The sequence below is a fragment of the Giraffa tippelskirchi genome, chromosome 6, assembly GCF_054371585.1.
Source record: "Giraffa tippelskirchi isolate mGirTip1 chromosome 6, T2T-mGirTip1v1.2.pri, whole genome shotgun sequence".
NCBI classification, from domain to species: domain Eukaryota; kingdom Metazoa; phylum Chordata; class Mammalia; order Artiodactyla; family Giraffidae; genus Giraffa; species Giraffa tippelskirchi.
Genome location: NC_137280.1, coordinates 121,552,754 through 121,579,843, shown reverse-complemented (window position 1 = coordinate 121,579,843; position 27,090 = coordinate 121,552,754). Strand labels below are relative to the sequence as shown.

The 27,090-nt window shown below is 40.8% G+C and overlaps 2 protein-coding genes across 8 annotated transcripts in view; one reads left to right on the top strand and one right to left on the bottom strand.

The window, feature by feature from the left end:
* LOC145510158 (uncharacterized) overlaps positions 1 to 27,090 on the bottom strand; it is a 735,177-nt gene that overhangs the window by 9,892 nt on the left and 698,195 nt on the right. The window lies entirely within an intron of this gene.
* SPOCK1 (SPARC (osteonectin), cwcv and kazal like domains proteoglycan 1) overlaps positions 1 to 27,090 on the top strand; it is a 653,451-nt gene that overhangs the window by 621,598 nt on the left and 4,763 nt on the right. For all 7 annotated transcript variants that reach the window (XM_081500638.1, XM_081500637.1, XM_081500636.1 and 4 more), the window contains 3 exons: positions 3,340 to 3,456; positions 11,374 to 11,595; positions 18,425 to 18,487. In XM_081500638.1, coding sequence (XP_081356764.1) covers positions 3,340 to 3,456; positions 11,374 to 11,595; positions 18,425 to 18,487 — 402 coding nt within the window. The remainder of the gene's footprint in view (positions 1 to 3,339; positions 3,457 to 11,373; positions 11,596 to 18,424; positions 18,488 to 27,090) is intronic.

Genomic DNA, 27,090 nt, shown 5'->3' with positions numbered 1-27,090 from the left:
CCAGTCCCCTGATTCAATCAGCCACCCAAAGCCTGCATACTTTGAGAAGCTGGTGGGAAATTCAGTCTTCTCAAGATATAGATTACCTGCACATCTGTCAGGGTTTAGTTAAACATGACTGACTAATTCATCCTGCAGCGTGAGATGGGGATTCATTTCCTTTGCGAGTTGACTTGGCAATTTTCTGTGCTCAAAGAACATGTAGAATAGACAGTGTGCATGGCAATCAGGAAGAAATAGATGCTATTAATTTTCCATTTTCAAACGTGAGATTGACTGTAGAGCCTACATCCCATTCTCCTTGGAAAAACAGACTACAGCCTCTCCTGTTTAGAGCTGTGCAAAGCCCAAAAAGTTAGAAAAGAGAGCCTTCTATTCCCTAGAGGCTCTGAATTGGGGCTGTTGTTAGTGGAGGCTTCTCCCGAGGGTTGGTACTGGTATCTGGCAGAGACGAGCGTCACCACTGTCAGCACAAGCTCCTTCTCCTCCTTTTTGTGCCCGTGGCTCAACACGGGATGCTGGTCCCCAGCCTGAGTGAGCATGTGATCTCCTTCCTCAGCTCATTGCTAAGGAATGAAGGGAAGGGCTGAAGGCACAGACTTGCATGTCAGGATATCATGATGGACCTGTGAAAGCTGGAAATCCCAAAGGTGGCTAGCTTCATCCAGTGCTCATTTTGCCACACTGGAAATACTGTGTATCTGTGTTGTCCCAGATGGAGTCATTCACTAGCCACATATGACTACTGAGCAACTTGGAATGCTGCTGCTGCTGCTGCTAAGTCGCTTCAGTCGTGTCCGACTCTGTGCGACCCCATAGAAGGCAGCCCACCGGGCTCCGCCATCCCTGGGATTCTCCAGGCAAGAACACTGGAGTGGGTTGCCATGTGGGATGGGTGCAAATGAAGAACTAAATTTTATTTCATTTTCATCAATTTAAATGAAAGTAGTCACATGTGGCTCATGGCAACTCTACTGGATAGCAGAGGTATCTGTGTGTGCCAAAACCAGTTTAGCACAGAGGTGTGCTGAAGTCAGTTGTGTGGCCAAAGCCAATTGTGTTTAGCTATATTTGTCTTTGGGGCTTCCCAGGTGGTGCTAGTGGTAAAGAACCTGGCTGCCAGTGCAGGAGACATAAACACACGGGTTTGATCCCTGGGTCGGGAAGATCCCCTGGAGAAGGAAATGGCAGCCCACTCCAGTATTCTTGCCTGGGAAATCCCATAGACAGAGGAGTCTGGCAGTCTATAGTCCATAGTTTTGCAGAGTTGAACATGATTGAAGCAACTTAGCTAGTATATTTGTCTTACTGGTTTTCTGAATGCTGTGACAGTTGCTCTACACTTACCTATATATCATCAATTTTAAAATAAAAATAATAGTAGAGGTAATAAAAATCATAGCTGGCACATGCTGAGTAATTACTATATACCAGGTGTTTTCCTCAGCATGCTACATACCTTGTGTATTTTATAGTCACATAATGATACCTTGAGTTTACAGGTATGATGAAATGGAGGCGCTGAGGGGTTATGTGGCTTGTTTGAGTCACCCAGCAAGTCAGTGGTCGAGCTGGGATTCACACCAGGCAGCGACATCCCAGAGCTCAAATACTCTGCTGCCTCTCCAGATGGTCCTCAGTGCCGTTTCCTGGCTGGTGTTTCCAGATACAATCGTGTTCTGCTTGTTGGAAGCCAGGTGTTGTCTTGAGGTCATTAGCGACCTGGGTATAAGCAATGGTCACACATTCCATACTTGACAGAGTTCAGCTGTGGCTCCTGGCTGGAAGGAAGGCAGAAGCTAGACATGAGCACACTCAGGTTGCATAGACCTCGCCTGGGTCTACTCACCACCTCACCTCAAGTGGAGGGCAAGAGAGTCCTTTCCTGCCTGAGGTTAAGGAAGTTGGGCTGTGTTCTCCATCAAGTACCGAACCCCAGGCTCAGGAAAGAGGGCCTCTCCTAAAAGCAGACATATAAACAGGAGGGGAGGCTCTGCCTAGTACTGTTGTCTTCTGGAGAGGATTCACCCCTTGGCAGGGCAGACGGAGGCTGATGGCCTCAGCCGAGTGAAGGCTGGATGGAAGTCTGAGTGAGACCCACAGGTCATTTATCACTGCCCATGTGCCTTCTGGTGGAGAGCCTGGGCTCCCTCTGCATTGACAGGTTCTAGCCTTCATCTGCATCTTGCCAGCACTGTGAGACATTCAGAACGCAGCTCTGTGTCGTAATGGTGACTTGCTTGGCTTTTAGAATTTGGGAAAAGTGACAGTGGTGGGCTTCACTTTTTATTTATTGAGACTTTCTCTCCTTGGGTCTCTAATTCCTGTCCCTCCAGATGCAAACTGCTAAATGCAGTGCTGGGTGTTCTGCCTCTTGCTAGTGGCCCACTGCCTGGACCCTTTGTCAGGATTCTCAGGACCTAGCTGCTGCTGCTCCTGCTACATCGCTTCACTCGTATCCGACTCTGTGCGACCCCATAGATGGCAGCCCACCAGGCTCCCCTGTCCCTGGGATTTTCCAGGCAAGAGTAGTGGAGTGGGGTGCCATTGCCTTCTCCACTCAGGACCTAGAATTAGGGTAAAATCAGGCAGCAAGGGAAAGTCAGCTCCCTTCTCTGTGCCACTGTCCCTCCTCTGGAGATTCCTCTCCTCTAGTTTTAGTTCTCGCTGAGACTGTCAGATGGCCTGCACCTACCCATCCAGCATCTGGAGTTTCTTGTTCTTGTTCATTAAATTTTCTCTGTCCTACCCTAAAAGATGAGCTGGTTAGTTAAAGATGGGCTGCAAAAAAGGACTCTTTCAGGGACGAGGCATCCATCTGTCCTTAAGGGAAAGTCAAATCAGTCTGTCCAAAAGTCGGCAAAATATGCCACACTCACAAACCCACATGTGAGCTGATGCAAAATTGAGAGTTGCTCATATTGGGGTCTTTTGATGTCCCAGGCTGCCTTTCCCTGAGAGCATTAGCTATCCCTAAGTGTTTATCTCTTGGCGTGAGTTCAATGGAAAATGTGATCTTCTGGCAAACCACAATAGCAAGTTTGATCGGGTTAGCAAAAAGACCCATGATGGCTTTTGGAGGCTGGTATGTGATGCTAAGACCACCCCAGCTTGCTTTCAGAGTGCGAAGGCAGCCCACGTTCATGTTCGCTGCTTGCCTGGAAGTCTCGGCTCTCACTTTGTCACACTCTTTACCTGTGAAGGCAACATCTTTGGGGCATTTTCACAATGGGGTAAGGAGTTACATCCCGGTTGGAGAGAGAGGTCTGTTTGGAGCATTGCATGTTGAAGGGAGAGAGCCCACAGACTTAATATTTCTTCCATCTGCTTTTTCTCCAGCCTGCACGGACAAGGAGTTGAGAAACCTTGCTTCCCGGCTCAAGGACTGGTTTGGAGCCCTTCATGAGGATGCAAACAGGGTCATCAAGCCCACCAGCTCTGAAACAGCCCAAGGCAGTAAGACTCTTTACTCTTGCTAGTTTATTTCATTTTAAACACCACATTTCCTCAGGTACTGATATTGACTGACCACCCTGAGATGCTGTTGTTAAAAGAAACACTAAGTTAAATGTACACAGTGACTTGAAACATGCTCCAATTTCAGAAATATTAACTTACTGGAGGACAAGGAAATGCCTTAGAATCAAGAAAATACAACTGTTTAATTTTTTTAAATCGGGTTGCAAAGTTATCTAGTATTTAATGCTGATTTTTAGGAAATACATTTAAGTACATATAAAGATACAAAAATAACAAACTATCATGTATAAAATAGATAGGCAATAATATACAACACAGGGATTTATAGCCATTTTCTTATAATAGTCAAGAATGGAGTATAATCTGCAAAAACCCTATGCTGTACACCTGAAACTAACACAATATTGTAAATCACCTATACTTCAATTAAAAGAAGTATAAGTCTTCAATTAAAAGACCATCCCCAAAAAAAGAAATGCAAAAAGGCAAAATGGTTATCTGAGGAGGCCTTACAAATAGCTGAGAAAAGAAGAGAAGCAAAAGGCAAAGGAGAAAAGAAAGGATATACCCATCTGAATGCAGAGTTCCAAAGAATAGCAAGGAGAGATAAGAAAGCCTTCCTCAGAGATCAATGCAAAGAAATAGAGGAAAACAATAGAATGGGAAAGACTAGAGATCTCTTCAAGAAAATTAGAGATACCAAGGGAATATTTCATGCAAAGATGGGCACAATAAAGGACAAAAATGGCATGGACCTAACAGAAGCAGAAGATATTAAGAAGAGGTGGCAACAATACACAGAAGAACTATACAAAAAAAATCTTCATGACCCAGATAACCACGATAGTGTGATCACTCACCTAGAGCCAGACAACCTGGAATGCAAAGTTAAGTGGGCCTTAGGAAGCATCACTATGAACAAAGGTAGTGGAGGTGGTGGAATTCCAGTTGAGCTATTTCAAATCTTGAAAGATGATACTGTGAAAGTGCTGCACTCAATATGCCAGCAAATTTGGACACTCGGGACTGGAAAAGGTCAGTTTTCATTCCAATCCAAAACAAAGGCAATGCCAAAGAATGCTCAAACTACCACACAATTGCACTCATCTCACACGCTAGCAAAGTAATGCTGAAAATTCTCCAAGCCAGGCTTCAACAGTACATGAACTGTGAACTTCCAGATGTTCAAGTTGGATTTAAAAAAGGCAGAGGAACCAGAGATCAAATTGCCAACATCTGTTGGATCACTGAAAAAGCAAGAGAGTTCCAGAAAAACATCTACTTTTGCTTTATTGACTATGCCAAAGCCTTTGATTGTATGGATCACAACAAACTGTGAAAAATTCTTCAAGAGATGGGAATACCAGACCACCTGACCTGCCTCTTGAGAAATCTGTATGCAGGTCAAGAAGCAACAGTTAGAACTGGACATGGAGCAACAGACTGGTTCCAAATTGGGAAGGGAGTATCTCAAGGCTGTATATTGTCACCCTGCTTATTTAACTTATATGCAGAGTACATCATGCAAAATGCCAGGCTCAATGAAGCACAAGCTGGAATAAAGACTGCCAGGAAAAATATCAATAACCTCATCAGATATGCAGATGACACCACCCTTATGGCAGAAAGTGAAGAAGAACTAAAGAGCCTCTTGATGAAAGTGAAAGAGGAGAGTGAAAAAGTTGTCTTAAAACTCAACCTTCAGAAAACTAAGATCATGGCATCCGGCCCCATCACTTCTTGGCAAGTAGGGAAACAATGGAAACAATGAGAGACTTTATTTTGGGGGGCTCCAAAATCACTGCAGATGGTGACTGCAGCCATGAAATTCAAAGATATTTGCTCCTTGGAAGAAAAGCTATGACAAACCTAGACAGCATATTAAAAAGCAGAGACATTACATTGCCTACAAGGGTCCATCTAGTCAAAGCTTTGGTTTTTCCAGTAGTCATGTATGGCTGTGAGAGTTGGGCTATAAAAAGAAAGCTGAGCCATGAAGAACTGATGCTTTTGAACTGTTGTGTTGGAGAAGACTCTTGAGAGTCCCTTGGACTGCAAGAAGATCCAACCAGTCAATCTTAAAAGGAAATTAGTCCTGAAGATTCATTGGAAGAGCTGATGCTGAAGCTGAAACTCCAATATTTTGGCCGCCTGATGCGAAGAACTGACTCACTGGACAGGACTCTGATGCTGGGAAAGATTGAAGGCAGGAGGAGAAGGGGATGACAGAGGATGAAATAGTTGGATGGCATCACCGACACGATGGGCATGAGTTTAAGCAAACTCCGGGAGTTGGTGATGGACAGGGAGGCCTGGTGTGCTGCAGTCCATGGGGTCACAAAGAGTTGGACACGACTGAGTGACTGAACTGACTGATACTTCAATTAAGAAATATATAGAACCACACCATTTTCACAGCTGTAAGCTCTCATGGCATGGCATAATCTTCAATTTTTTTTTCCTTGTCACATAGAAAAAAATATATGTTTCTGTGTGTATGTATGCACATTCACACTTTACAGACTGTTTTATGGCCTTTTATCATTCAGCAATACACTATGTTTCTATACTGTTGAGTAATATTCTGCTTTGTAAACGTAACATAGACTCTCAATATACTGATATAATTCATGTAATTAGACCTTCATTTGGGAGCTTTGATGTTGCTCCTAATGTTCAGCTATTATAAGCAACATGGTAGCAAACATCTTTGGTAACTCGGGCTTATGGACATTAGTGAGACTGCATTTTGTTTTCCAGAGATAGACTACCCGACAAGCGTTCCCTCCACCATCACAGAAGTGGCTGAAGACCATACTCCGAACCTCTCCATAAGTGGGAGAGCAAACTGGGGTTTAGGTCTGTGTGTTTGCCCTTTGGTGGAGCCTCTCACTGCTTCTAACCCACAGGCCACTAGGGGGGCACTTCTCTACACTGTGGCTGGCTGGTACAGAAGGGCTGACTCAATAACACAGTTGTCGAGGTACATGGAGCTTTGCCACAGCCTTTTCTATGTAGTGATTTTTATTGATTTGTCAAAATATAAAAACACATGTTATTTAAAGCAGAGAGTATTTCACCCCATCCCTGATGTCACACTTGTGTGGACAGGATTTCTGAATGTTATGCTCCTGGATTGAGCTAAGTGAGTAAGAAGTGCCACTGGTAACCGCTGAGACCCAAAGTCTAACCAGCATCTGGTCTTCGGCACAAATCAGAATATTCTTCATAATTTCAGGGTTATTCTTTGCTGTTCACAGCTACCTAGACAATGTTGATCTAGAGGACAATTTACTCACCAGGTTGGAATTGTTACCAATTAAGGGAAAGGTCGATTCTGGGAAGCATATGCTATCTGTCCAAAGAGAGGGTCCTGGTGGTTGTATGAGTGTGAAGAGGGATGTAAGATTCTTCCCACTCATGTCAGAGGCTTCCTTGGGAGTGGAAAACTTTTCCCAGGGATCTTCCAGGAGTGGCTGAGCCACTGGGCTTTCTGTACAACCTTCCAATGCAGAGCAGATTGATATGAAAGAGCTGCTTCTCACAGCCTCCAGTCCCAGGAGACTCCTTCTGCTGACAGCCAGTGAGCCTGCAAAATGCCTGACCTTGGCCACAAGCAAATTGAGTCCCTGAAGAGGTTTTTAGATGTGATGTTCTGAAACAGTTGGAGTGAAGGGATATAAAGGAATGACACTGGGTTGGTCCATGAGGCACAGGAGGGAGAGACATTGTCAGCCCAGGAGTTCGGAAGGGGAAACCATGCAACCTAGAAGTCCCATGAGTTTGCGACCAACCAACCAGAAGGGCTAGTCTGTTCCCCCTCCATCCCTGGATAGCAGATGCAGATGCCTCTCTTCTAGAGCCTTCCAAATAGGTGTGGGTGGGCTTGACCTTAGCCTATTGCCCAACCAGTTTAGCACTTCTTTTTGGTGGTCAGTAAGAAATATTAAAATTTCCCAGAACCCTGGGATGGAGACACGATCCTGGGCTGCCAGCAGTTGCTGTTCCAGACTTATCCCTAAAATGGGGAAATGGGCTCTGGCCCAAAAAGCTATGAAGAGGAAGGACCGATGGTGGTCAGGAATCATGTTCACAAATGGGTTTCCTATTCCTTCCTTTTCCACAGCTTTAGATCTTAAAGCAGCCACTGAAATGGAAAGATTGACATGATAGCTAGTTAGCACAGTGGAAAAAATGACTTAGCAAATTAAGAATAACTCAGATCTCACCAACCAATCAGACGACAACAGAGAAATGAAGGATACCGCATTACATTGGACTGTCATGTTTCCTTCGGCTCTTCTTGACTCACATTCTTGAGAGATCAAGAAAGTATTACTAAAAACTGTAAGTCTGAAGAGGGGTGGCTAACGTTTTTACAAAACAGCTGAAGAAAATGAGAAACGGATATACAGAGAAGTTCAGTAACTTGCCCTTGCACATCACTGACCTGAATTCAGTGTCAAGCAATCCAATTTTCAGTTCACTTAAATTTTGTTCCTTTTATTCTTCCTTCTTTGAACCTATTGACTACTTGTTCATTGCCATTTAAGAATGACTATAAGAACCAATCATAGAATTTTGTGAATATGGAGAAGACAGGCACAAAGACATTGGACATACACTGGAGTGTATAGATTGTACACTGGATGTACAGTGGATTATACACTTAATATACACTATACACTGGACAGACTGGACTGTACACTAGGTGTACACTGGATGTACACTGAATTGTACACTATACACTAGACATACACTGGTGTACACTGGACATACACTGGACTGTACATTGTACAGTGGGATGTGCCCTTGGACTGTACATCAGGTGTACACTGGACTGTACACCAGATGTGTCCAGATGTGCATTTGAACTGTGCACCAGATGTGCCCAGCTGTGTTCCAGATGTGCCCCAGCTGTGTTCCAGCTGTATTCCAGATGTGTCCAGCTGTATTCCAGCTGTGTTCCAGCTGTATTCCAGATGTGCATTTGGGCTATGTGCCAAATGTGTCCAGCTGTGTTCCAGCTGTATTCCAGCTGTAGTCCAGCTGTGTTCCAGCTGTATTCCAGCTGTGTTCCAGATGTGTCCAGCTGTATTCCAGCTGTGTTCCAGCTGTATTCCAGATGTGCATTTGGGCTATGTGCCAAATGTGTCCAGCTGTGTTCCAGATGTGCTCCAGATGTGCATTTGAGCTGTGTGCCAATTGTGTCCAGATGTGGCCAGCTGTGTTCCAGCTATGCACTAGATGTGCCCTAGATGTGTACTGGACTGTACGCTACTGTACACTGGACTGTACACCACTGTATACAGTACACTGGATTGTACATACTGTATGTACACTGGACATACATTGTATGTACACTGGACTGTGCACTACTGTACACTGGACTGTACACCACTGTATACAGTACACTGGATTGTACATACTGTATGTACACTGGACATACATTGGATGTACACTGGACTCTGCGCTACTGTACACTGGACTGTACACCACTGTATACAGTACACTGGATTGTACATACTGTATGTACACTGGACATACATTGGATGTACACTGGACTGTGCACTACTGTACACTGGACTGTGAAGAAATTTAAACAAGTACCAGCATGATGTTTCTGGTACATCATGGATACACATCCTTTGAACATATATATGCAAAATGGCCAGCTCTAATGATGTCAGGATTTAGTTTCTTCTGACTTTTCCTTGAGGTCTAGATGAAATTGAAAACAGACTAATGTTAAGATGCCAAAAAAGTTTAAAGATCAACTTGCTTACATTTTATTACAACCAAAGAGTGATTCTAAATTATATAATGTATTGCTCAAAAACAAACCCCCCACAACTGAACTTAGCATAGATTTACATGTTTTTACCCATGATTCATGTTTTCCAAGGAGAAAATTTAGTGATAAACATTTGTAGAGAAGTTCTCAGAGTTCTGGGAACATTAAAAAGTAAAATTTCCCTTTCCCATGTATTAAAATGGTAATATCCTCTAACATGGATGAATATTACATAAATTATTCTGTACAAAAGTGTGGAGCCATTTTGTGTCAGAATAAATTATCTTCCTTTATTCAGTTGCCCCTGAGGACATCATCAGCATAGAGATTGTCCAGTCATGACCTTCAGTCAAAGAAGAGGCCAGATTATGTTCCATAGTATCTCTTCTTGAGAAGGGATAGTTTTCTAAGATGTGTTTTAAGATATCAAAATGAATAAATTTAAAAATGGAAGGATTTTTATATTGGAAGGGGGTAAACTTTGCAATAGCTAGACAACCTCTCTCAACAAATTCCATTGGGAACTTCCTATGTGCCTCTACAGGCTGAGTCTACGAAGGAAACAAGACAGTCTTTGCTGTCAAGTAGCTAAGGGTGTAATTTATAGGTACTGAAAATGGGAGGGAAGCATGGGCTTCCATGAGAGCTCAGAGGAGGAGGTGCCAACAGTTACTGACCTCTGGACGGTGAAGACTCTTTTGTAAAGACACTGCTTTAAAGGATGGGCATGCTTTGTTCTGTCTTATATTATGCTGGCTAAGCAGGGGTTCCTGGTGAGACACATAGAATCCAATGACAGGCTATAGGTAAGAACCCAAGAGGGTTCAACCCCATCAGGAGCCTCACTGACAGTTACTGTATCACCCCTTGTGTTGCTCATCCCTCAGCTTAGCACCCAAACCTACTGGATTCCTCAGGGTAGGAGGAGCCCATGTCATGCAAGGCAGAGACAGCCCTAGAAGAGGAGAGACTGAGAATGTAGACTCAGGGTTGGGCCACCTGGGCTTGAATCTCAGCCCCACAGCTGTATGACCTTGAATAAGTAACTTCAACCTTGAGCTTTTAAAAAAAAAAAATTTCAAGAGGATAAAGCATCATTTCATAAGCTGTAGAAGGATTCAGTGAGATAATCAAGTATAAAAATGCTTAGAAGAGTGCCTTAAGTAACACAAAAGTGAACTATTTTCATCATTTTCTCAGGAAAATAAAACCAGTCTTAGAAATCCAGATTATGGAATAATTTGAAATGGCCTGGTGGTTTTGATTCTGAAAGAAATATGAGTTTTAGATGTGGGGCATATCTTCTCTGGGGCTTGTCTGCAGTAGAACTTAATATCCCCAGTGTTAAGCCAAGTGTCATTATTTGAGTACACATAGTTTCCACTGTAGAAACAATTCTTTAAGAAAACTACCCCTCTACCCCCCACCCCTGGGAAATAAGAAAGAAACGATTGTCTGAGTCAATTTGGATTCCATATCATGTATCTCTTGAGGGGATTGCAGAAAAGAAAAATGGAGAACAGAGGCATGTATCTGGCTTGTTTTCCCATTAATGTTCAGACTTTTGGATTGAACAGTCCTTTGAGATATAATCACTGCTTCTGGATGGTGCCACCTAGTTTCATTTCACTGCCATCCTTTTTACAATAGGTTCTTTTGGTTTTTCAAATAATTTTTCCTCAATAGAAAAGCATAGTTTGCAGTATTATCCATTAGTCCTCTTACTCACCATGTTTGTACTCTTCCTTTTATGTATCCCTTGTTTTAAGCAAGTCTGATGAATTCCTATTTTATGAGTTTCTAATATCTTTGTATAGAGAGAGTCTCTCTCTATACATGAAAAGTGCTATTTATATCACAGATAAATTAGCATTGGGGATTTGTTCCCGTTAGAACACATTTTCCTCAAATGCTGACTTCCATTTTAGTGCATTTTAAATTATTTCATTTAAAAACCAACCACCACCACATATTCTGGTGGAAGGCTGCTGAGAATATACCTGGGGAGGGGGTGGGCCCTGGGGCTCCTTTTGGGACAGAAAGCTGGGAAGCCAGCAGGGCAGGAGAGAGCAAGCTGAGACATATCCTTTCCATCGCAGGGTTTGACACCAGTATCCTGCCCATCTGCAAGGACTCCCTGGGCTGGATGTTCAACAAGTTGGATATGAACTATGACCTCCTGCTTGACCACTCAGAGATCAACGCCATCTACCTGGATAAGTACGAGCCCTGTATCAAGCCTCTCTTCAATTCCTGTGACTCCTTCAAGGATGGCAAGCTCTCTAACAATGAGTGGTGCTACTGCTTCCAGAAGCCTGGAGGTAAGGCAGGAGGGAGGTGGGGTCCAGTGGCCAGGGCTGCCATGCTGGGTAGGGAAGGGCCATCTGTCATGCACTGGGGAGACAGACAGGAGCAGCAGGCAGGAAAACACAGCCAGAGAGTAACACATGCCTCCATCTGATGGCATGCTAAAAGGCTCACTTCTCTTAATTGATCTCCACTTTCAGCATGGTCGAGAAAACCCAAAAACATAATCAAGAAATGTGTTATTCCAGTCCTCCTTTTAGGAAAATCTTTTAACCTTTGTGCCTCAGCTTTTCCATCTGTAAAGTGGGTGTAGAAACCTGTTACATAATTTCCGAGGTCATTGTAAGATTCTTAATGTCTATTTTTTATACATTTTCTTCAGATGAGGTTCTTATGGGTTTGTTTTTAGTAGCGACTCTCTCTATACAAAGATATTAGGATTGTTCTAGTCGTATGTATTGCAAATAGTTTATTTTTCCCCCAATTATGACTTTGTGTATTTTTCCTAAGAAGAAATTTTAAGTTTTAAGATAGTCAAATTTCTGTCTATATTTTAGGGATTCTTAGAACCTATACAGCTTATGTTAAGCTTACAAAGACATCTCCCACTGTGAGATAGTAAAACAATTTCCTTTTCTTTAGTCCCTTTGTGGGGTTTTGTTTCTTGAAATCTCTTATCATTTTAGTTTTTGTGTGTGTGCAGTCAAGCAGGGTCCCTATCCTTGGAGATGGCTCACTACTTGCTCACTACTTGTCACTTATTGACTAACCCATCTTTCCCATACTAATTTGAAATGCTTCCTCTATCATTTATACAACTCCTATATGTTCTATATATGTCTATTTCTGGGTGCTCTGCCCTACTAATTGACATGTTTTATTATTTAGTGGTCCGTTCTCTCCTCCCCTTCATGGATCACAGCCTTATCATGGCGAAGGGGCTTGCATCACTCCATGAAGCCATGAGCCATGCCATGTAGGGCCACCCAAGATGGATGGGTCATAGTGAAGAGTTTTGACAAAACATGGTCCATTGCAGGAGGAAATGGCAATCCATTACAGTATTCTTGCCTAGAGAACCCCATGGACAGTATGAAAAGGCAAAAAGATATGAGCCCCCCAGGTCAGAAGGTGTCCAGTATGCTACTGCAGAAGACCAGAGGGAAATTACTAACAGCTCCAGAAATAATGAAGCAGCTGGGCCAAAGCAGAAACAAATGCTGAGGGTGGATGTGTCTGGAGGTGAAAGTAAAATCTGATGCTGTAAAAAATAATATTGCATAGGAAACTGGAATGTTAGGTCCATGAATCAAGGTAAATTGGAGGTGGCCAAGCAGGAGAGACTGAACATTGACATTTTAGGAATCAGTAAACTAAAATGGACAGGAATAGGCAAAATTAATTAAGATGACCATTGTATCTACTGCTGTGGGCAAGAATCCCTTAGAAGAAATGGAGCAGCCTTCATAGTCAACAGGAATTCAAAATGCAGTACTTGGATACAACTTCAAAGACAGAATGATCTTGATTCTGTTCCAAGGCAAACCATTTAACATCACAAAAATCCAAATCTATGCCCCAACCCATTGATACCTAAGAAGCTGAAGTTGACTAGTTCTGTGAAGACCTACAACATCTTCTACAACTAACACAAAAAAAAGATGTCTTTTTCATCATTGGGGATTGCAGTGCCAAAGTAGGAAGTCAGCAGATACCCAGAAGAACACACAAGTTGGACCTTGGAGTACAAAATTAAGCAGAGCAAAGGCTAACAGAGTTTTATCAAGAGAATGCCCTGGTCATAGCAAACACTCTTTCCCAACAACATAGGAGACAACTCTACACATGGACATTACCCGATGGTCTATAGCAAAATCAGATTGATTATGTTCTTTGCAGCTGAAGATGGATAAGCTCTATACAGTCAGCAAAAACAAGACCTGGAGCTGACTGTGGCTCAGATCATCAGCTTCTTATTGAAAAATTCAGGCTTAAATTCAAGAAGGTAGGGAAAACCACTAGGCCATTCAGGTATGATCTAAATCAAATCCCTTATGATTATATAGTGGAGGTGATGAATGGATTCAACAGATTTTATCTGGTAGAAAGATTGCTTGAAGAACTATGGGCAGAGGTTTGTACCACTGTACAGGAAGCAGTGACCAAAATCATGTCCAAGAAAAAGAAATGCAAGATGGCAAGGTGGTTGTCTAGGAGACTTTACAGATAGTTGAGGAAAGAAGAGAAGCAAAAGGCAAGGGAGAAAGGGAAAGATATACCCAATTGAATGTAGAGTTCCAAAGAACAGCAAGGAGAGAGAAGAAGCCCTTCTTAAATGAACAATGCAAAGAAATAGAGGAAAACAATTATCATGGGAAAGACTAGAGATCTCTTTAAGAAAATTGGAAATATCAAGGGAACATTTCTTGCAAGGATGGGAATCAAAAAGGACAGAAATGGTAAGGACCTAACAAAAGCAGAAGAGATTAAGAAGTGATGACAAGAATACAAAGAACTTGACAAAAAGGCCTTAATGAACCAGATAACCACGATGAGGTGGTCACTCACCTAGAGCTGGATATCCTGGAGTGTGAAGTCAAGTGGGTCTTAGGAAGCATTGCTGCCAGTAAAGCTAGTGGCAGTGATGGAATTCCAGCTGACCGATTTAAAATCCAAAAGTTGATGCTGTTAAAGTGCTGCACCCAACATGTCAGCAAATTTGGAAAACTCAGCAGTGGCCACAGGACTGGAAATGGTCAGTTTTCATTCCAATCCCTAAGAAAGGCATTGCCAAAGAATGATCAATCTACCATATAATTGCACTCATTTCACATGCTAGCAAGGTTATGCTCAAAATCCTTCAAGGTAGGCTTCAACAGTATGTAAACTGAGAATTTCCAAACATACAAGCTGGGTTTTGAAGAGGCAGAGGAACCAGAGATCAAACTGCCAACATCCGTTGGATCATGGAGAAAGCAAGGGAGTTCCAGAAAAACATCTACTTCTGTTTCACTACTTTGGGCTTCCCTTGTGCCTCAGCTGGTAAAGAATCTGCCTGCAAAGTGGGAGACCTGGGTTCAGTCCCTGGGTTGGGAAGATCCCCTGGAGAAGGGAAAGGCTACCCACTCCAGTATTCTGGCCTAGAGAATTCCATGGACCGTATAGTCCATAGGGTCGCAAAGAGTCAGGCATGACTGAGTGACTTTCACTTCACTGCTTCACTGACTGTGCTAAAGCCTTAGACTGTGTGGATCACAACAAACTGTGGAAAATTCTTAAAGAGATGGGAGTACCAGACCACCTTACCTGTCTCCTGAGAAACCTGTATGTGGGTCAGGAAGCAACAGTTAGAACCGGACATGGAACAATGGACTGGTTCAAAATTGGGAAAGGAGTGCAACAAGGCTATATATTGTCACTCTGCTTATTTAACTTATATGCGGCATACACCATGAGAAATGCCAGAGTGGGTGAATCAAAAGCTGGAATCAAGATTGCCAGGAGAAATATCAACCACCTTAGATATGCAGATGATACCATTCTAATGGCAGAAAATGTAGAGGAACTATTGATGAGGGTGATGATGAGGGTGAAAGAAGACAATGAAAAGCTGGCTTGAAACTCAACATTCAAAAAACTAAGATCATGGCATCCACTCCCATCACTTCATGGCAAATAGAAGGGGAAAAGTGGAAGCAATAACAGATTTTATTTTCTTGGGCTCCGAAATCACTGTGGACAATGATTTCAGTCATGAAATTAAAAGATGCTTGTTCCTTGGAAGAAAAGCTATGGCAAACCTAGACAGGAGACTAAAAAGCAACGACATTACTTTTCCAACCAAGGTCCATATAGTCCAAGCTATAGCTTTTCTAGTGGTCATATACAGATGTGAGAGTTGGGCCATTTAGAAGGATGTTGTTTTTCAGTCACTAAGTTGTGTCCAACTCTTTGTGACACCATGGACCATAGCATGCCAGGCCTCCTTGTCCTTTTCCATCTCCCAGAGTTTGCTCAAACTCATGTCCATTGAGTTGATGAGGCCATCCAACCATCTCACCCTCTGTTGCCCCCTTCTCCTCCTGCCCTCAATCTTTCCCAGCTTCAGGACTTTTTCCAGTGAGTCAGTCCTTCACATCAGGTGGCCCAAGTATTGCAGCTTCATCTTCAGCATCAGTCCTTCCAGTGACTATTCAGGGTTGATTTCCTTAGGGATTGACTAGTTTGACCTCCTTGCTGTTCAAGGGACTCACAAGAGTCTTTTCCAGTACCACAATTTGAAAGCATCAATTTTTTGGCCTTCTTTATAGTTCAACTCTCACATCCATAATTTTGACTTACAGATCTCGGTCGGCAAAGTGATATCTCTGCATTTTAATATGCTGTCTAGGCTTGTCATAGCTTTTTTCCCTAGGAGCAAACATCTTTTAATTTCATGGCTGGAGTCACTGTCTGCAGGAATTTTGGAGCCCAAGGAAATAAAATCTGTCACTGTTTCTACATTTTCCCCATCTATTTTCCAACAAGTTATGGGAGTAGATGCCATGATCTTAGTTTTTTGAATGTTGAGTTTCAAGCCAGTTTTTTCACACTCCTCTTTCACCCTCATCAAGAAACTCTTTAGTTCCTCTTTGATTTCTGCCTTTAGAAAAGAAGTCTGAGTGCTGAAGAATTGATGCTTTCAAATTGTGGTGCTTCAGAAGGCTCTTGAGAGTCCCTTGGAAAGCAAGGAGATCAAACCAGTGAATCCTAAAGGAAATCAACACTGAATATTCATTAGAAGGACTGATGTTGAAACTAAAGCTCTAATACTTTGGCCACCTGATGCAAAGAGCTGACTCATTGGAAAAGATCCTGATGCTGGGAAAGATTGATGGCAAAAGCAGAAGGGGGCAGCAGATGATATAGTTAGATAGCATCAATGACTCAATGGCTCTGAATGAGCAAACTCAGGGAGATAGTGAAGGACAGGGAAGCCTGGCGCATTGCCATCCATGGGATCACAAAGAGTTGGGCTTAGTGACTGAACAATAACAACAACCACAGCCTCCTACCATTAATCTTTTTATCAGAATTTTCTTGAATATCCTTGTTTTTATGTTTATTGTTATATGTCCTGTAGGTTTGAACTCTTTGAATTGTATAATCAGTTTATTCTGTTTAAAAATCTTACTGGTATTTCTTTAGAATCAGGCAAAATTAGAGAGTTGAGAGCTATATAATATTGACTCCTTTTATCCTAGAACACTGTCTGTTAACCAGTGGAGCTATCAGTTTTGTTCTCACAGATATACTTCCCTGTGTTTATTATTGTTGCCAGTGTAAACAAAATCCATTTTTCTCATTTTATTTATGATACTTATTCTGGTTGGCTTCCTTAAATTTTTCAGGTGTGCATTCATATTACCTGGAAAGAGTGATAATTTTTTCTCTTTTCAATTTTTATACCTCATTTTTTTCTCTTTTCTAATCACATCAGCCGGACCTTCCAAATCGATGTTAATAACAGCCCTGATTTTTACTTCAATAGGAATGCTTGTAGTGGTTCATCATTAACCGTAATGATAGCTTTGGGCTTGAGTTCATAGAAAATCATGTGGTTTTAGCCCCAGAGTCCAGGTGGGGGCTGAGTGAAGCAACGTCTCAGGTCTAATGATCAGCTGGGAGTGTAATGCCAGGCCCCTCGAATGAGGCGACTGCCTTAACCAGAGGTATGTAAGTGCCCCGAGAATCAGAATGTTGTGGTCTTTGTGGGAAGACTGTGAGCAAATAGCAGAGCCTCCCAGGGCCATAGCATCTGCAATGGCCGGTCATGGTAAAAATTTAAGATTAGTGAGATCCCCCTTCTTTTTGCTTGGAGTGGAAGTCAAAAGGGAACCACACACTTCCATATGCTCTCCTTAGCCATGTGGCTCCCACTCTATCAGCCCTGCACTTGAGTTTGTTTGTAATGGCATTGGTTTTTTAAATGAAGACTTGGAGGCTGAGCATGATAGAGAGACTGGTCCAAAGTATTAGTACTTAGCTAGGAGGTGGCAGAATCCAGAGTTAAGGTCTTACTCTTCTATACTCACTGCTTCTCTACATCTCTTCTGTACCTTCAGAGTTGTCCTTAGAGACCTATGTTTGACTTTCCTGGGGTAGTGAGTCATGAAGTCAGAAGTAGCCATTGTAATCCTATTTCTATCCTGCAGCAAGACATGGGATAGATTAAGTTTTTGTCCCAGTCTGTGGATTCAGCACATGTACCCACTAATAACCTTTCATCCTGGTTTTCAGCTCATATAATCTTGGCTGACAGGAGACTTTTTCTTATATGCTCAATCGCTCAGTCGTGTCCAATTCTTTGCAACCCCATGGACTGTAGCCAGCCAGGCTCCTCTGTCCCTGGAATTTTCTAGGCAAGAATACTGGCATGGGTTGCCATTTCCTACTCCAGAGGATCTTCCTGACCCAGGGAGCAAACCTGAGTGGTCTCGTGTCTCCTGTATTGGCACACAGATTCTTTACCACCATATCACTGGAGGTGGTAAATATGAGGAAGTAAATAATGAAATCACCCTACTAGACAGCTGATATCTGCTTAAACTGGTGGTGAGAAGAAAGATTCCCATACATTCAAATAGCCCCCAAATACTATTTTAAGTACCTAGTGGTATGGGATGTTTTTTTAAAATTAGTAACACTAATGGCCTGAATTTGTTTTGCTGCCTAGTAACAGCAGATGGAGTAATTCCACTCCCAGGTGTGTCATTGTCTACATTTCACATCAAGAGTGAAGCCAATCATTAGAGATTATATCCCTTACCATCTGGAAACTGACTTTCATAAATTATTTTTTAGGTCTCCCTTGCCAGAATGAAATGAATAGGATCCAGAAGTTGAGCAAGGGGAAAAGCCTATTGGGTAAGTACCATTTCTTGCTACTCATTTAAACAACTAATTAAACCATCCGTGTCTCATGTAATATCTAGCACAGCAATAGTTATTCAATTAGAGACCAGTGCTTTGTGAAAGAAATGCCTCATTTTACCCAAGACAAGGTTCTTCTAGGAAGCTGGTAATATGCCACAGGCCACAGGACATACTCTTGAGGATCAGAGAGGTGGCTGAGAAATGCTACATGCTCCGTCTCTCCAAAGAGAGATCAAAAGTAAGCCCAGGACCAGTGGGCAGGTCACCAGAGCTGAAATTGAGCACCGTCTTGACTGCTAACTCCTCCCTGATCTTGGATTTTTTTCTTTCAAGTATGGCCATTAAATGCAGCTCTCAAGTGTTCCAAGTTAAAATGATAAAATCTATAAACTATAGAATTTCCTATATTCCCCAGATCAAGTTGTCCATTCAAGGAGGAAGAAAAGCTGATTCCCTTCTAAATTTACCCAAGAGGGTCCAAGGACTTGAGTGCACTTCAACACATTTCTGTTTCATTTGCATGATCCCTGGACTCTGTGTCTAATTTCTCCTCTTACCTTTCATCCAAATGTTGAGGTGGAAGCTAGTGGGGTGTGTGTGTGTGTGTTTCCCTGGCATGCACATCTGTGGCTGGCTATTGAAGGTTCCCTTTTGCCCCAGACCTTCCTTTCTGCAGCACTCAAGTGTAGTTGTGGTACTCAGATCAGGACACTGCTGAGATAATCACAAACACCTCATTTGTTTGCCCAAAAAGCACCTGCATTGCTTCACTTGCTTGTTAAAAAGAGAACTGACAGCCACAACACAATAATTCAGGATTATTCTCGTTAAGCATTCAGGAGCAGGTGCATCCGCTCAACAGCCTGCCATTTCAGGCAGTTCTCTCTCTATTTTCTTGAAGGAAATGGGCAAGGTTGTTGCAGATTGTCAAACGGAGATGGTCTGCGAACTTGGGCCATTTCTCTTCATCTGATTTTTGGGTCACCTCAAAGTGGATCGTACTTCTTCCTTCTACTTTTAAAAATCACTTAGTTTACTGGCTTGCCTCAGACTTTCCATTTCTGATAGCACCCTTTTCAACTCACCAAGAACTCAAGAGTTTTGTGATCTGGACATGAGTGTAGGTTCTTCCCTGATGTTGAAAGACATAAAAGCATCTTTCTGGATCTCTCTTCCATGGGGCTTTCCTCCAGTGCAAGGACTTGTGTTTAATGATATGATGCTTCCACCTGGGAGGTTATTTTGGGTTTGAGTGATGTGCTTGAGAGAACTAATAGTGCTGTTTTTAAAAATTAATTTATTTTGGATATATGGATATCTTCTTATTGCTTCATTAATAATGATATATTTGTAAAGTAATGTGGTCTGAGATAATATGTCTCATCTTTTATTTTCTCCAGTTCATAGGAATAAAAGGCCTACCTCTTTCCTACTGTGAATCCCACCTAGTTTTGAAACACACTTTATCACACCTCTCCACATAAGGGAATTTATTCTAGCTGACTCATAAAAATACCATTTATCTGCCTACAAATTATTTTTTTGCATGGGGAAATCTAATATAATAAATGTGTATTCAGGGGCATTCACATTCTGAGCAAAAACAAGCAATAACAAATTATAATCAGGTATAATTACTGCCTACTTAGAAAAAAATGATAATTTTATTACATTATCGATATAGAACAGCACCTGCTTCTAACCATCCTGGGGGCTCAACCTGGTATGCATTTTTTTTTGCCCTATTAAGTGCTCTTGTTTTCCAACTGCAGCTCAAGGATAAGGATCAGCATTTCCTCAGCTTTCTATTTGTTGGCAGAATCTTCTCTGCTTTTTGTTTATTGAAAGCATCTTCTTTTTCCCCCTTCCTCCTGTTCCCTGCAGACCAGGAGTGCTCTGCACTGACTGGACATCTAAGTTAGAATATGAACACTACGTCTTTGTGGCACCAGCAGAATTACTTTTCACTGGGGGAAATGTCCTTTCTGTGATCTCATTTGATCTTTGGGAGCCTAGTCATCTTGGAATAGTGATCAATGTTTGAGTAGTAGCTGGATCTGAGGTTACTGCCTGCCTTATCACCCTTCTTTCCAGGTCTAGTCTGAGAAATAAAAGGTAAAGTTAAAAACAGTCATTCTAAAAAAAAAAAAAAAAAATCACAAAATTAGGCAGTAGAAATCTAGAGTGGTAAGCAGAGACCTCCATCCTCAGATGACTGACATATAATGTTACTACTTAGGTCACACTGAGGAGAATTATCCCATAGTAGATGAGCACACAATCATCAAACACATCCTAAGAAAAATGGGAAAAAAAAACTGTCATAACTAAATATTACCTACAGTTGCGTGAGAATCAGATTGGTATCACTGATTTAAGAGGGGAAAATCACTTTGAACTGGAAATATTAAATTTATCTCAGTGATCATCCAAGTGTGATAACAGAGATATTGTCAAACCACAGATTCAGTAAGCTTACTAACCCAAGACTTACTAAAATATCACTAAAGGTTTTAGTATGCAGAAGACAAATATTTTGATAGCAAGGTAGAATCAACATTTCAGACTACTGGGGTCACTGAAAAAATATGTTAAGCTTTTTATTTATTCAGAAATAAAAGAAAACACAGATTAAAACTTTAGAGCTTATTAGGGAAAGTATACTTCTGTGTATTTTAAGGTAACAATAAAAATATTGGAAAAAGGATATATAATTTTTAAATGTATGAGGGAAAACCATGGAAAAAAGAAAATTTGATCATTTCAACAAAAAGAAGGAAAGAGGGATGATAGGAAACACAAAGTACAGTGGTAGATATAAAAACAAGCATATCAGTAATCAATAAATGTGAACGGGCCAAACTCATTTATTATGAGACAGAGACTATTAAAAGCTGCCTACTTTGTTTTCAGTTCTTAAGAGAATGATGTAATATTATCTTGCTGAAATGTTTCTTTTACTATACTATTACTATGTCTCAACAGGTATACCTATAATTTTAGAACAAAATGTAGCATTATAACAATTGTAACTATATATGCACCCAACATAGGAGCACTGCTATAGGTAAGGCAAATATTAACAGCCATAAAAGGAGAAATTGATAGTGACACAGTAAAAGTAAGGGACTTTAACAGATGATCCAGACACAAAATCAATAAGGAAACACAGACCTTGGATGAGACATTAGACCAGATGGACTTTATTTATAGAACAGTCCATCTAAAAGCAGCAGAATGCACATTCTTTTCAAATGCACATGGAGCATTCTCCAGGATTAATCACACGCTGGACCACAAAGCAAGCCTTGGTAAATTTAAGAAAACTGAAATCATATCAAGCATCTTTTCTGACCACAATGCTGTGAGATTAGAAATCAGCTACAAGAAAAACACTGTAAAAACACAAATAAGTGGCAGCTAAACAATATGCTACTAAACAACCAATGGATAACTGAAGAAATCAAAGAAGAAATATACCTAGAGACAAATTACAATGAAAACATGACCATCCAAAACCTGAGACACAGCAAAAAAGCAGTTTTAAGAGGAAAGTTTATAGCAATGCAATCTTACCTCAGAACACAAGGAAAACCCCAAATAAACAACCTAACCTTATGCCTGAAGCAACTAGAGAAAGAAGAACGAACAAAACTCAAAGTTAGTAGATGGAAAGAAATCATAAAGATCAGAGCTGAACTAAATGAAATAGAGAAAACAATAGAACAGATCAATGAAACTAAAAGCTGATTCTTTGAAAAGATAAACAAAATTGATAAACTTTTAGCCAGACTTATCATGAAAAAAAGGGAGAGGACTCAAATCAATGAATTTAGAAATATGAAAGGAGAAGTTACAATGGACGCCACAGAAATACAAAAGATCATAATAGACAGCTACAAGCAACTATATGCCAATAAAATGGACAACCAAGAAGAAATGGGTGAATTCTCAGAAAGATGCAACCTTCCAAGACTGAACCAAGAAGAAATAGAAAATATGAACAGACTAATCATAACCACTGACATTAAAACTGTGATTTAAAAACTCCCAACAAACAAAAGTCCAGGATCAAATGGCTTCACAGGTGAATTCTCTCCGATATTTTGAAAAGAGCTGACACCTATCCTTCTGAAACACTTCCAAAAAATTGCAAAGGAAGGAACACTCCCAAACTCTATCCGTGAGGCCACCATTACCCTAATACAAAAACCAGACAAGATCACACAAAGAAAGAAAATTGTAGGGTTGACATAGACACACTACTACATTTAAAATAGTGAACAAAGATCTGCTGTATAGCACAGGGAACACTGTTCAATATTCTGTAATAAAGTAAATAGGAAAATAATTTCAAAAAGAATAAGTGAAAGTGAAATCACTCAATCATGTCTGACTCTTTGTGACCCTCTGGATTGCAGCCTACCAGACTCTCTGTCCATGGGATTTTCCAGGCAAGACTACTGGAGTGGGTTGCCATTTCCTTCTCCAGGGGATCTTCTTGAGCCAGGGATTGAACCTATTTCTCCTGCATTGCAGGCAGACTATCGTCTGAGCCACCAGGGAATCCAGACATATGTATATGTATAACTGAATCACCTTACTATACACCTGAAACTAACACACCGTTGTTAATCCACTGTATTCCAATATAAAATTTTCTAAAAAGGAAACAAACACACATAAAAATAACAGAACTGCAAGGAGGAACTGTCATATCTAACCTATTCAGAGACTTGAATATACCTCTTCTTGAAAACTTATAGTTCAAGGAAACAAAAGAAGAAATGAACAATATAATTCATTAGCATTTTAATATATGTATTATTGTACACGGGCATAGAATAGTCTTTTCAAACACACATGACATTTGTTATTGATATATAGAAAACTATAAAACACTGATGAAAGAAATCAAAGATGACACAAATAGTTGGGGAAATATACCATGTTCATGGGTCAGAAGAATCAATATAGTGAAAATGAGTATACTACCCAAAGCAATCTATAGATTCAATGCAATCCTTATCAAGCTACCAATTGTATTTTTCAGAGAACTAGAACAAATAATTTCACAATTTGTATGGAAATAGAAAAAAACCTCAAATAGCCAAAGCAATCTTGAGAAAGAAGAATGGAACTGGAGGAATCAAGCTGCCTGACTTCAGGCTATACTACAAAGCAACAGTCATCAAGAGAGTATGGTACTGGCACAAAGACAGAAACATAGATCAATAGGACAAAATAGAAAGCCCAGAGATAAATCTACGCACCTATGGACAACTTATCTTTGACAAAGGAGGCAAGAATATACAATAGAGAAAAGACAATCTCTTTAACAAGTGGTGCTGGGAAAACTGGTCAATCACTTGTAAAAGAATGAAACTAGAACACTTTCTAACACCATACACAAAAACAAACTCAAAATGGATTAAAGATCTAAATGGAAGACCAGAGTCTATAAAACCCCTAAAGGAAAACATAGGTAAAACACTCTCTGATGTAAATCATAGCAGGATCCTCTATGACCCACCTCCCAGAGTAATGGAAATAAAAGCAAAAATAAACAAATGGGACCTAATTAAACTTAAAAGCTTTTGCACAACGAAGGAAACTATAAGCAAGGTGAAAAGACACGTTCAGAATGGGAGAAAATAATAGCAAATGAAGCAACTGACAAAGAATTAATCTCAAAAATATACAAGCGACTCCTGCAGCTCAATTCCAGAAAAATAAGCGACCCAATCAAAAAATGGGCCAAAGAACTAAATAGACATTTCTCCAAAGAAGACATACAGATGGCTACCAAACACATGAAAAGATGCTCAACATCACTCATTATCAGAGAAATGCAAATCAAAACCACAATGAGGTACCATCTCATGCCGGTCAGAATGGCTGCTATCAAGAAGTCTACACACAATAAATGCTGAAGAGGGTGTGAGAAAAAGGAACCTTCTTACACTGTTGGTAGGAATGCAAACTAGTATCACCACTATGGAAAACAGTGTGGAGATTCCTTAAAAAACTGGAAATAGAACTGCCATATGACCCAGCAATCCCACTGCTGGGCATACACACCGAGGAAACCAGAATTGAAAGAGACTCGTGTACCCCAATGTTCATTGCAGCACTGTTTACAATAGCCAGGACATGGAAGCAACCTAGATGTCCTTCGGCAGATGAATGGATAAGAAAGCGGTGGTACATATACACAATGGAATATTACTCAGCTATTAAAAAGAATGCATTTGAATCAGTTCTAATGAGGTGGATGAAACTGGAGCCTATTATACAGAGCAAAGTAAGTCAGAAAGAAAAACACCAATACAGCATATTAATGCATATATATGGAATTTAGGAAGATGGTAATAATGACCTTATATGCGAGATAGCAAAAGAGACACAGATGTAAAGAACAGACTTTCGGACTCTGTGGGAGAAGGCGAGGGTGGGATGATTTGAGAGAATAGCATTGAAACATGTATATTATCATATGTGAAATAGATCACCAGTCCATATTCGATGCATGAGACTGGGTGCTCAGGGCTGGTGCACTGGGATGACCCTGAGGGATGGGATGGGGAGGGAGGTGGGAGGGAGGGTCAGGATGGGGAACACATGTAAACCCATGGCTGATTCATGTGAATGTATGGCAAAACCCACAATATTGTAAAGTAATTAGCCTCTAATTAAAAAGAAAATAAAAAACAGAAATAGAGTCACAGAAAAAAAAGAAAGATAAAACTAAATATCTCAACAAAGTACCATAGATCATATTCATTCTCTACAAGTGGAAGTCAAAAAAGAGATTATCCAATCTTACATATCTAGATTTTTTTTTAATACTCAAAAATGAATAAAGTAAAAATATAAAACATTTAGACCTGAATGAAAATGAAAGCACTGTGTGCCAAAAAGAGAGAGAGAGAAGGAAGCAACTACAATGAAACTTAGAGGAACATTCATGGCTTCAAATGCATTTCTGGAAAAAAAAAACAAAACTAAAATTTCAAATAAAAAAGCTGTAAGGACAATACAGTTAAGACTAAAACAAAAACAAATCAAATAGACAAACCTCGGACAACATGAAAGTCTCAAATGTTCTCATGAATTTAAAAATGGGATGTAACCTCTGATATGCACATGTCCATGCTCAATTGTGTCCAACTCTTTGCAATCCTATGGATTGTAGCCTGCCGGGCTCCTGTGTCCATGGGATTCTCCAGGCAGGAATACTGGAGTGAGTTTGCCATTTCCTCATCTTCCTGACGGAGAAGGCAATGGCATCCCACTCCAGTACTCTTGCCTGGAAAATCCCATGGACGGAGGAGCCTGGTAGGCTACAGTCCATGGGGTCGCTAAGAGTCGGATACGACTGAGCGACTTCACTTTCACTTTTCCCTTTCATGCACTGGAGAAGGAAATGGCAACCCACTCCAGTATTCTTGCCTGGAGAATCCCAGGGACGGTGGAGCCTGGTGGGCTGCCGTCTATGGGGTCGCACAGAGTCGGACACGACTGAAGTGACTTAGCAGCATCTTCCTGACCCTGGGATTGAACCCACATCTCTTGTAACTCCTGCATTGGCAGGCAGATTCTTTTACCACTGAGCCATCTGGGAAGCCTTGTAACCACAGATATAGGTGCAAAGTATAAATCTGGGGTTCTGAGACTTCACTGTGCATCAGAAACACTTGGAGAGTTTATTACAGTTTTCTGGGCCCTACTGTCAAAGTTTTTAATTCAGTAGGTTTGGGGTAGGCTCAAAAACTTTCAAAGCTATTTCCCACTGATGCTGCAGCTGCTTCTGGGCCCACACTTTGAAAACCATTGCTATAAACCGAGTCATAGCAATTATGAAAAGTTAACTGAAAAGGATACCATGAATTACCACATTTGGGTCATGAAGAGAGAAGACTCAACTAAACTAAGCAAAAAATTAACTTAAATCAAAATAGTATTGTCACCTCCTAAAATAGGCACTAAGCTCAACATATTTCTGCAGCTGAATACTTTATGGAGATTATTCTCATTTTATACAAAACATCTGGAGTATACAAAAAGAAAAGTACCTGAATCAGTTTACAAGAGTTGCTTTGATTCAGAAAATAAACAAAATTATATACCTCTTTCACTGAGTAACACAGATATAAAAGGATCAGCAAATTAAATCCAATATATCATGACCAAGTAGTATTTATTCCAGGAAAACAGGTATTTTTTTAAAATTGTGCCACTCATTAGAAATATATAAAGGATTAAAAAAATCCTACCATTCTCTCAAGTATTAAAAAAAAACTTTATTTAATCAGGAAGAAATACAAAATCTGAACAGACTAGTGAGGAGACTGAATCAATAATGAAAAGTCTCTCAGGAAAGAAAGGACCAAGAGCAGATAGCTTCACTGGTGAATTTTACCAGATATTTAAAGAAGAATACCAATCATTCTCAAACTCTTTCCAGAAATTTCAGAGGGGAGTAACACTCCCAAACTCATTTTACAAAGCCAGAATTATCTTGTTACTAAAGCCAGAAAAAAACACTACAAGGAAACTACAGGCTAATATCCCAGATGAATATAGATGCACAA